Genomic DNA, 12448 nt, shown 5'->3' with positions numbered 1-12448 from the left:
AAAAGTGGGGGTCCCCATTTGCAATGGGGCGATGTGTGAAAACATCACAACAGAGTTATATTGGCCATCTCTCGATTTGGTCCATATAATTTTGTCACATCCTTCTCGGAATACCAAAGTTCTATGAGAAAGAATATCCTTCAAAATATCCCAGTCAGCCTTACTCATATGAGCTGAGAAATCTTTCCATCTCCATCCTAGAGGGGAGTGAGAAGCATCCAACTCTACATAGCACCGAAGATTTGAGCCCCAAAGCTGAATGAGGAGATCCTTGAATGCTCTGGTGTCCATCAATTTGTCAATTGGGGGAAGGCCTCCCCATGAGTCTTCCTCCCAAAAGAGAGAAGTCCTGCCATCAAAAATGTCCCATGACACATGATAGAGAAGCACCTTCCTGCTGTTAAGGATGAATTTCCATATTCTAGAACCTTTCGGGGGGTTTGCTACTCTGAAAATCTCTTCCTTGTTGCTTGGATTAAGATACTTTACCTGGATGACTCTGACCCACTTGAGGTTTGGCTGTGAGTAGATTTTCCAAGCAAGCTTTGCTCCCAAAGCCCGATTTTGCCAAACCAAGTTTTTGATGCCTACAACCCCATCCTGCCTTGATCTACGAATTTTCTCCCAAGAAATTAAAGCTACTTTCTTCTTTTCTGAGATGCCTTGCCAGTAAGAACAAGGAAGCTTACCTATCTTGAACCTCAACCGGTTGGCTATCTCAAGTTCCTTCCTTAGATCCATATTGAAGAAGAAAATTTTAGACTTCTTGTCCTGATGCTTTTTCATACTGCTTAAGGATCAACCTGAATTCCCAAGCTAAGCACTCCTGATCCATCCCTAACCTAAGCACTTGTTCATTCAAGAGTGACATCTCATTTTCTATTCTTATCTTTTTTGAGATGTCCTTCAACTGTTTTTTGTTTTACTCTTGGTGGCTTTGAGGTTAGACATGGGGCAAAACAATTTTGAGCCTGAAAATAGATCCTCCTTCCACCAGTATTGAAGATTATTAAAGAAGTCTTTGTGTTTTAGCCACATTAATTCCAATTTGAAAGAAGACCACCTAGGTTTCTTGTCTCCCAGAATTTCTAGCAAGATTGGATAATGATCAGAACCTGACCATGGTTGAACAGAGGCTTTGAGATTTAAGGGGAGGGTGGATAAATCCCCTTTAATAAAGAACCTGTCTAGTTTCACGACAATCTGACTGAAACCAAGTCTCCTGTTATTCCAGGTGAACTCACCTCTACCTATCTCAATTTCGAGAAGATTATTTCTACAAACCCAATTGCTAAAGTCTTCTTGGGATCGGCCAATCATCTGTGAGCCACCCCTTTTTTCAGAGCAGTGTAGGATGGCATTGAAATCTCCTCCCAGAATGATGTGGCAATCTAGAAATCTTACTAAGAACCTTTCAATTTCTATCCAAACCTCTCTTTTCCGTATGGTGGGGATGGTACCATAGGCATTGATCAAAATGAATTGCAGATTACTATTGAGGGATTTAACATATCCTCCTTGCCAATGCCTTTCTTCTTCCACTAGTTCAAAGCTTGCAGCACTTCTTCTCCACAGAATGGCCAGACCCCCAGATGCACCTTCAGCATCTACTGCCTCTGCCTGACATGGCCCAAGTCTATGTGTGAATTTTACTACATCTTCTGCTTTTAGTTTTGTTTTTTGAAAGAGAATTATGTTAGTTTGATTTAATAAGCACTTGCGCTTGACCAAGCGCTGCTTGTTAGGGGCGCTCAAGCCCCTAACATTCCAAGACAACATCTTCAGAGCTCTTAAGGGAATTTCCCTTCCCCTGAGGCAGCAGAGTTGTTATCTTCGTTTGCCCTTCTGCTTGTCCATCCAGAGTTCGAAGCTCTAAAAAAGACTGACTTCCTCTTTTGCTTGGGGTTTCCTTACCACAATTAGGCACTTTTTTAGAAGACATGTCCTGATTCAAACCCAAACCAGTATCAGGGCAGCTTGTGATTTGATCATTAGTATCCTCCAAGTCCTCTTCATTTATGTTGTCCATTTCTCGAATTTTTTGAATCAGGACTTGTCTTTCTAATTCCTTTTCATCTTCATTCAATATCTCATCATCAGGGTCTTCCACAGACTCAGTCTCCAAATCTCTTGCAGTGCGGTCCTCAATGGCAATCTGATTTTGTGTGAATGGTGGATAGTTTATCCACTTTGCTGCCTCTGATTCAGCCAATTGATGCACTGAAGCAAGATTGTTGTTGATCTCATCCTATAGGTTTCCTACCTCATGGCTCAGTTGAACTAACTGATCTTTCACCCCCAAATCCTTCTGCCCAAACACATATCCCATTTCCGAAAATGGAGCATCACCAATGTTATGAATGATGGGAAAGGATGGATGGCATTCCTCTCTAATTACATGCTGGCTGTTATGGGGAGAGACATGGGGATGCATGTCAATAATGGGAAATTGTTGAACTTTTTTCTAACCAGTACTGTTGGAGATCTGATCTCCATGATTCTGAGGCTCTGTTTCCATTCTCCCACTATTTTGTTTTGCAGCAATTGGGCACTTATTTTTTTCACCCAAGTTGATGTTATTCATCCAATTATCCGTAGAGGGAGCATTTTCCTTTGGCCTGCCATCATCCCCAAAAGAGACATCTACTGATTTTCCTTTGCTCGTTGAACAGCTAGCAATGTAGCTCTTACTAATGATGCATCTGCTTCCTGTGGATTCTACTACAATCCTTTGATACTAAGATCCTTTATTCTTTAGAATCTCCAGATTGTCTAGGTATATAAAGTTCATGTCAAGATCAATCAAGATCTTCACCATCCCTGATCTTCCTAGATAGAATTCTTCTTCGTATCCAATAACTTTCCCCAAGGAGTTCCCAATCTTATCTATCACCTCTGTGCTCTAGCACTCAGGTGGGAGATTACCAAGGGACACCCAATGTGGGAAGCATGTTGGGCAGTGAGTCGAGGGATTAAAGTCCAGCTCCCAATCCAACATGTAAAAACAAAATCCCTCAAAAAAAGATGGGCTCCCCGATCAGAATTTTCCATTTTAATTCTTTATCTATGCATTCAAGAAGAAAGAAACCTTCAGCTAGGGTTTTAATACATACCCGATCAACAAAGGTGATCTTGAACCATTCCAAAATCCGCTGGATTGGTGGATCCTTGCCTGTCCACTTTATGAATAATGTGCAATCTCTTAAGTACTCCCTGCGCAATTGAAGGTAATATGAGGAGATCGAGATCAACTTACTCCTCTTCTCCGGTGGTGAATAGGGTTTACCGTTCTGGATATTGCTAATGGTTGTTTGGGGTTTTGACTTTCCTCCAGTTATTTTAAAAGGGTTTACCATTTTTTGTGAACCCCCGCCTCCTATGCATAGAAGGCTTTGCTGGAACAGAATTCCCTATCCTCTCATGCCAGGTAATTTGACCAACATTTCGACCATCGTTCACCACTTGGAAACTCCTTTCGATGCTCAACCCTAGCTCCTTGCCCGTTTGAAGTATTCTTGTCTGAATGCAAATTTACTGTGACTCCACGATCTCCATTGGATGAGATTGGCGCCACGTTGGAAGATCTGTTGCCAACAGGGATTAAATTTGCCTCAGAAAGTCCACCAAACCTGCCATCGCTGTCACTCTGACCCTGCCATTGAGATATCCTGCACTGATCTGTCCTTCTAGGTTGGCCTGCAAGTCTTCGCCTCCGGTGGAATTTGCGAGCCATTTTTCCTATTGTTTAAAATTCCATGATATAATATTTTATAGTATAATTAAAACTTCATGAATTTGATGTAATATTATTTTTAATTAAATTTAATTTTATAAAATATAATATATAATAATATAATTTATATTATATGAAAAATTATTGTTAAGATCATAATGAAATAGAACAGCGGAGAGAGATAGAACACAAATGAAATTGTTTACTTTTGCTATTGTGGATTATTTGCTTATTAACATTTCATTCATAATGATTTATAGGGTCCTAAGGTGGGACTAATATTTAATGGTGCATTTTTTAAATTTAAACATAAGATAAGTTACATGTATGGTGATTTATTTGTTTTCTAATTTGCTTTTGGTTTTTCCAAGTACCATTTGTGTGAGATTCCATTTTTATGATTATCTTAATATAGATGATGCTTTGCTGAGATTGCTTCTGTATATTGATTGTGTTGACTACGTTGACTTAAAGGACTTAAAAAATCATCATCATCATCACCATCATGAAGGAACAAAGATATTTTATCGAAAGGAAATAATATTGTTATTAGTGCTTATGTTTGTAATATGATGTTATGATTTCTGAGCAAACGATGGCCCTATTTATTTTGGACTTACATGATCGTTGATTCTTCTCAGGTCTTGAATGATAAGCATGAACTTTTGGAACCAACTGACCTTGCGAAAAGATTTGAAAAAGAAGGTAATTGTTTCATTACTCTGTCCATTTTATATCGAGCTTCTTATCACAAGACACAATAGTATGAAAAACATTACTTTAAGGTCACAAGCTTTAATATTAAAACATAGCAATAAGGTCATGTTTACACGTGCAGGTGTTTCACTTGATAGTCCAATAGTTGCATCATGTGGGACTGGAGTTACTGCTTGCGTCCTTGCACTGGTAAATCATTCATCTTTAGAATAATATGGAAAGCTTATTTCGTGAGTTTATGCAGAACTCATTTTGCTTGGACTTTGCAGGGTCTCCATCGCCTTGGCAAGGCCGATGTTGCTGTCTATGACGGCTCTTGGACAGAATGGGGTGCACATCCCGACACACCAGTGGAGACTGCTGAATCTAAAGTAAAAAAATAGTTTACAATATGCTTTGGCTATGAGAAATTGTACAGTTCAACTTGAAGTCACAAAATAATAATTGGAGTGACACAAACATATGTTAGTAATTGATTTCATCTTGGGCTAACATGTTCATTTCTTCATCATTTTTTATTATTGTTCAAGAGATTGCTAACTCCCAAGGTCAGTTGGATAGCAATAGCAACTTTTGTTTTCATTAAAAAAAAGTCAATGGAAATGGCATTGAATCAAATCTGTTTGGCGATCATAAGTCAAGCAACTCAACAAAATTGAGAATTTTTCAAATACTGTACATTCCTCACATAAAACTTACAAGTGATCTAACACTCAAATAGTTAAATATAAAAAAATTGCACTTTAATTATGGTTATTTCATCACAACAAAATTCTTTCAAAAAATTGTAGAAGCAAGGATGGACAATTGCATCCAGATAAAGTTATATAAATATCTTGAATATGTAATATCAATTCTTGTTAACGCATCCAATTCATTGACACTGTTGAGTTGATTTCATCATACGATGATATATCTTTACACCCAGCGGCATGATTCTCACTGGGCTACTGCTCCTTACAAATACTAAATATTGAATATCATATGGAATATGATAGTAATACAAATATGGGAGAAACTCGTGGATGAGCATTTCTTGAATTTTTTAACAACAGAAGAAATTGAAGAACATTTATAATGGACTGTGTAAAAGAATATAGTGTAATGTTCACAAGGAAAAATAATACTCTCAAGGTTCCATTGGCCACTGCCTTGATCATGCTTTTTCAATGACCCATCAAGGGTAATTTGGGCTCCGTTGGTGGTTGAGTATTGTTTGAAATCTTGCAAAGAAAACATTTCTACTTGCTAGTTGCTACAGTTGAATCGCTGAAATAGAGGCTGTGAAGCTTGAGCTTAAATTAAACTAATTGGCGTTCAAAGACTTACTCTAGAAAAATACCAGGAATGGTTAACGTTTAAATCAGGTTAGTGGAAGTTTATCCAAGAGTATCTGCAGGCGTAGACGATACTCCAATGTCTCTGTTTGTATTCTAATACCAGTTTACAAGTGGTTTTATAATTATCTAATTGTTTGGGAACGATTGCACTTTCCATTTGTGTGCGGGGAATAATATCTAACATGTATTTTTAAATACTTTTGGAACTTAATTTATTTGCGCAAAAAGCTAGGTAAATTTTTGAAATAGACGACCTTTGTGTGCAAATATCTACATTGTGGCCTCTTAGATGAATAAGTTTCGCGATCTCTGGATTGCAGAACCATTTGATAGAGAATATGCCCATTTGGATCAAATTCGAGTTGAAGGAGGTGATTAAGAGAATGCAAATGGAGAGTCTGACACTTAAAAGTTGTCTATAAATATATCTTCAATTTGTTATTGTAATAGAGGAGAGTAGCCAATACGTGTGCGGGGTCCAGAAGGTGATATAGAACATGCGCACCGTGGCCCCATACATGACCGCCCTACCTGACAAAACTTGTGCAACCGCACACCAAAAACATTACCAAAAAAATCGCATAAATATTCAACTTAAACATAACATTTTGGGCCATACATGTATCCATTACCAAAAAAGCATAAAACATTGCATAACATTTAGAAATATTAAAACATAGTCTTCTGAAATAAAAACATCAACGTGGGCACTTTCACGTGCCACAATGCCAAAGGGTAGGCCCCTCTAACAAAAAAAAATGTCATTGTCAAACTTGTAAACATGAACAAGTTTCTTTAATGCGGCCTCAACCACCAATAAAACAAGCATAACATAAACATTAATATGGCCAACACGACATGCGTGAACCCAACCGCGACCCCTCACACAACACATTTTGGCTGGTTTGGGTCCACGTCTGCGCCGCGACACCTCCTTCCCCTAGCACAGTACCTAACACTTTGTCGCCTATGTACAACCCGTCCCGTCTCCTTCACGTTTCTTCACGCCAACTCCCACTTGCAACCATGACAAAAATCGTGTAAGGCCACCAATTTCCAGCCAAAAACAATCAAATTAGGCTTAAATGAATTACTTCTGCAGATTCAATGGACAAACAATGCAAATTCAAATTTCAAATTCGAAACAACACATTAAAAAGGGGGAAACCACGCAATCCATGTATAAAACATAAATTCTCATCTCATTGCAAGAGCTGGATTTGAAAGAAATACAGTGCAAGAGAAAAACAAAAAGAAAAAAACATGGAGTGACAAACACGCACAACAATCAACCAGATTCATCAAAAGCACACGGGTGTTGTTCTTGTTACCATACATATTTTTCTACATCACACTGTTATTTCACATTTTCTCCTTTAAGAACTGTATATACTATAACGTTTAATCCGACACATTTCGAAGCATTCCCAAGCATTCCTAGAAACCATTCCCAAGCATTCTCAAAAACCATTCCCAAGCATTCCCAAGTATTGATAGGCATTCCCAACAACCATTACCACTAAAATTTACGTATTCTGTTACTTTTAAATTAAAAAACATTGACAAATATAATGTTTACCAAAAATGTGTCACACATACACACATATTCATTCAGTCCCACATTCGCTTCTTTTGCTTGGGCGAGGGGACGTAGTCTTCGTTGTCGTTGGAGTCCGCAGGAACCTCTGGTACTTCATACCAATAACCAATGTCATTTGCAACTCCTGCCTCACTTGCACCTCCCAGCGTTCCCTCTCCTGTCGCCTCACCTACACCTCCCGACGTTCCCTCAACTCCCGCCTCACCTGCACCACCCGACATTCCTTCATCTGCCTTCTTCCTCTCAATGAGACACATCTCTAGCATCGTCCATTCGAGTGTGGTTTCAGTAGAACCTGCCTTGCGGTCCCCCCCCCCACTTCCCATCAAATGAAGGGCAAAAGTTTAGGAACCCCACGACTTGGTTCTTGCTTAGGCACTTCAAAACCTAGCCCTGGAATAGCCGTTATGACAAGTTCATCGAGATTGAGCAGCCATTCATCGTCCACAATTTCTTTCAACAACCATTTAACTTTCAGTGAACTTTTCCCAATCTGCCAAGCCCAAGCTGCCACCATGGCCACGATGTCTGCATTCGTCCAATATTGGTGATCTGTGTTCATGAAACAGTCACCCAGAAATAATTTCAAGTATCGAAGAAATTTTTCATCCCCGAACTTGAATATGGCCTTCAACCTTTTATCGGTGATCTTGCCCCTAAAGGCCAGCTGTTGTCTCGTTGTGTAAAGGGTGAAGGTGGCTTCCATGTCTTTTGCAAACACTACACATGTATACAAACCTTCTGGATATATGCAGAGAATGTTTTTTTAACTGACTGAAACTATATCCCACCAACACATTAAATAGCAACTTCACTGCTTTTTTAATAATTGCCTCCAGATTTATTCTATCTCGTTGTCTTGTTTTGTTTATTGACCAATTAATAAGTGTCCCTTCGCAATTGTCATGTGTATTAAATTAATGCATGCACAATTGTATAGGAGATGGCTGCCACCTTTCACCCTTTCCCAATTGCCATGCACGTACAATTAATACATGCACAATTTTATAGGTGGTAGCTGCCAACTTTCACCCTTTCCTAATTGCCATGCGTATACAATTAATACATGCATAATTTTATAGGAGATGGCTGCCAGTTTTCACCCTTCGTAATTGCCATGCATATACAATTAATACATGCACAATTGTATACAAGGTGGCTGCCAACTTTTACCCTTCGCCATGTATACAACTTAGTTGGCTCCCTCCTATCAATAGATGGGTTCCACATATATATGGGCCGTATATGTATGAATACCTTTCTATGGGGTCCACATATCTAATGGGCTCCAATTATGTATTAATACCTTTACGAACACACATACACATATTTATATATATACGCACACACAAACACACACACACACACAATCACAGACATACATATACACATATTTATATATACACACACATGTGATTACATATAAAGTCAAATACATATGCATACATTTATATATTGAAACATATTTGCGTGTGTGTGTGTGTGTGAGTATTTACGTATATATGTGTATGTGTGTGATTGCATGCATCACTATTCATACATATATATGTCTGTCAATCCGTATAATGGCATACGACTTGTGCAATTGCACACCAATTCAATATTTGCATTCACAGACATGTACAAGTGTTTAGCAATTCCATACCAATCTAGAAATGCATGTCAATTAGTCTACATGTATGTATATACATATGATAATGTGCATGTATGTATATACAGATTAAAGTAATGTTTTGAGGTCACATGCAAAGATTGTAATATATATCATGATGCAGATTGACAATGATACATTTCAGACAACACACATGGATACAACATAACATGGAAATGTCAAACACAGATCAACACTATCAGATTGTAAAAAATTATGAATATGAGAGGCAAAACTATCTCAAGGTCTAGGAGATTCTAACAAGTGAAGGTCTTGTCAAAACCCTATTTCCAAACGATGTTGATTATGAAATCCTAAACTATCTCCATGAAACTTTCCCCACCTCACACTCTGACATTCTCTATTAACATCCCATATCCCCAAATCCGAGCACAGCAAGAGTGGTTAGCCAAGCATGGTCATCATGTTGACCAATTCTTTCTCTGTCCATACCCCTGTGATGATCTTGTCTTCCCCACAAGATCTTGTTTCTTTTCAAAATTATTCAAACTCAGCTTCCAATCATGGCAAACCAACTATATCAATAGATTTTTCTTAAAAAACTATGGTCCTCGGGTCCGAGAATGCTCTCAAAATCTGTCCTGGCAATGCCTACTTCGTACAGTAGTGGATGAACAAATCCCATCATAGATTTTTACCAAAATATACATCCAACCTAATTGTAAGCCAAGCACCCCTTCTCGTCTATTCAGTCAAGTAATTCTTTGGAAAGAACACACTCTAGCTACACCCCCACATCTAGAAGACCCAGAAGGTTTTTGACCATGAATCCATAGCGGAATAGCTGTCCAATACAAAAAACAATAAAACAAGTGTCCAATACACAAAACAATCAAACAATTGTTGAAATTTTGAGTTTCGTTAAAGGGAACAATAGTCCTATTGTTCAAGCTTTGCTGACTTGTTGCACCTTGTTGTCATTCAATATGTAATTGCACATTCATTCCATATCAACCATCATCATTGCCACTGATCAACACACATCGATTTACAAAATGACATGGTTAGTTGGTTCGATCTCGGAGTATTCGGATTCAAAAGAGTATAGCTGATATTAATATTCAGAAAAGGTTGAATGACTAACATCAACTTATTCATATCAGTTGTGGTGGCCTATATTTATTAAATGTTGTTTCCATGGGTAACATTCATGTTCATGTTGTTCTGTGCAGACAAGATGCCTTGTCGTGCTTCAAAGATATCAGCATGCACAAGGGTGTGTTTAGAAAAAAAGGGTTGTCACTTTCAATGTTCAAGCAGAAGCCTTGCCTCCTGTTTAGACCCAGGCAGACCCTATACCCCCACCAGTAGACCATCCAAGTGAACGTCCTATCATGGCCACGGTGGACCAACCTAGTCCACCTTCAACTACAAGAAAAGTAACAATGCAACATAAGTTGTGGTCAGCAACTGATATGGAAGGTGCACTCCGAGATGTTGAGGACAATTACATGTCCATACGGGGTGCATCAAGGAAGTGGGGCATCCCAATTGCAACGCTGTCAAAATGGTTGGGTGGTCTGACCACCACGTCCAAGAAAGGTCCGCCAACCATCCTCACGTATCAAGAAGAAGAGCAAATTGTGCAGTGGTGCCAAGAGATGGCTAGCTGTGGTCATGGCCTTGAAATCATAAACTTGAAGGCAGTTGTCTCTCAGATTTGTGAGGGTAGACAAACCTCTTTCAAGGATGGCATGCCTTGCAACTCATGGAGGTCTGGATTCAAGGCTAGACGTCGTGAACTTAGCTTGTGGACGGTCGTAGGCCTCAACAAAGACCGAGCATTGTGTCTTAGACCAACAGTTGTTTCTTCTTTTTACGAGACATTGTCAAAAGCATATGCTGCTAATCCATATGGTCCTGCCCACATTTGGAACTATGATGAAACGAGAGTTATGGCCAGCAAAAATGGGGCAATGAGGGTGCTTGCGAGGAAAGGAAGTCGAAACATTTCCTATATACTTCTGAAGAGCCATGATTGGATCACAATTCTTTGCTATGTTAATGCTTCCGGACAAAGCATTCCAGGGTTCTACCTATTCAAAGGCAAGAGGCGGATACAAAATTACATAGGTAAATGCGAACCTGGTGCTCGCATGGCAACGAAACAACATGTGTGGATGACCAAGGAACTATTCACGAGTTGCTTGCACCACTTCAAGCACTCTGTCCCTAGGGATGTATCACCAATGAACAGGTGCTTGTTGATATTCGATGGCCATGACAGCCATGTTGCATTGTCAACCATCCAAGAGGCAAGGATGTTGGGCATAGACTTGTTGACATTGCCAACTCACACATCTCACAAATTGCAGTCACTCGATGTGAGTGTATTCTCTCCATTCAAAACATACTTCAAATCGGAAAGAGTTGCATGGATAGAAAGGTTCCCCAATCTAGAAATCAGGAGGGTTGAACTGGCAGAATTGAGCAGCAAGTCTTTGGCCAAGGCATTGACTATTTCAAACATTACCACAGGATTCAAAAGGACAGGGATATGGCCCCTCAATTATGATGCCCTCACCCAAGACATGTAGCCCAACACCACATTCCACATTAATGATGGGGAAGATGCATCTACAGTGCAAAACATGCTTAGCCTTTCGGGAGTCCATGTCTCCCCAGAAGTGGTTGCGGAAAACATTGCAGCCAGCAATCAAATGGATTCAACTACACCAGTGGACATGAAACAGGTAGCCACCAACATTGATGAAGATGCAATTGACACTTTGGACGAGAGTCTTGGCCTTCCATCCGAGCGAATTGCACCATCCTGGGTGGTGGAAGCGGCGGTGAATCTTGGTGTTGAGTTGAAAGGCGAAGACAAACGGGGGACATCTAGCTTGCCTTCACCACCAGAAGGTGTCATTTCGGAAATGGTGCATTACTATGCAGACTGTGGTGACTCTGACAGCGGAAACGATGCAGGTTTGACACAAGATTGTAATGTGGAAGAGGAGAGCCTGATGTCACAAGTAAGTGAGACGCCCTCAATCACAACAACATAATACACTTTCACGATTCTTAAAGTTGTCTGTTCACATTGTGAACCAGAGAAGTGGTAGGGGGGCTTCAACTAGCATCTGTTTGGCACAAGAAGGGCAGTTGATAACTTATGATGAGTTTGTCGAGGGTATCGAGTTTGCAGAGACGAGGAGTAGAGAAATAGAGGATGGGAAACAAAGAAAGAGAGAGTAGATTAAAGCAAACAAGGCAGCAATTTTGTTGGCCAAAGAAACTAATGCATTGTTGAGAAAGGAGAAGGCGATCTTGCGGCAAGAAAAGGAAAGACTAAAGGAATTAGAGAAGAAGGAAAAGACTGAAAAAATACAGTGAGATAAAGCGAGGAAGGAACACGAGGCTGAGGAAAGGGCAATCTCATAGCA

At 39.6% G+C, this 12448-nt stretch overlaps 2 protein-coding genes across 4 annotated transcripts in view; both read left to right on the top strand.

Annotated features, from left to right (window-relative positions):
* The window catches only part of LOC131068570 (thiosulfate/3-mercaptopyruvate sulfurtransferase 2), a 210158-nt gene extending 204961 nt beyond the window's left edge, over positions 1 to 5197 (top strand). For all 3 annotated transcript variants that reach the window (XM_058003796.2, XM_058003797.2, XM_058003798.2), the window contains 3 exons: positions 4375 to 4438; positions 4572 to 4639; positions 4720 to 5197. In XM_058003796.2, the coding sequence (XP_057859779.2) occupies positions 4375 to 4438; positions 4572 to 4639; positions 4720 to 4833 (246 nt within the window). In that variant the 3' untranslated portion in view covers positions 4834 to 5197. The remainder of the gene's footprint in view (positions 1 to 4374; positions 4439 to 4571; positions 4640 to 4719) is intronic.
* Positions 5198 to 10396: 5199 nt separating this feature from the next.
* Positions 10397 to 11599, top strand: LOC131068557 (MFS-type transporter clz9-like). Its single transcript, XM_058003770.2, has one exon. The coding sequence runs from the start codon at positions 10397 to 10399 to the stop codon at positions 11597 to 11599; it is 1203 nt and encodes a 400-aa protein (XP_057859753.2).
* Positions 11600 to 12448: the final 849 nt, after the last annotated feature.

The sequence above is a fragment of the Cryptomeria japonica genome, chromosome 11 (assembly GCF_030272615.1).
Source record: "Cryptomeria japonica chromosome 11, Sugi_1.0, whole genome shotgun sequence".
Classification (NCBI taxonomy): domain Eukaryota; kingdom Viridiplantae; phylum Streptophyta; class Pinopsida; order Cupressales; family Cupressaceae; genus Cryptomeria; species Cryptomeria japonica.
Note: the sequence above shows the minus strand (reverse complement) of the source record. Positions and strands in the feature narration are given on the sequence as shown.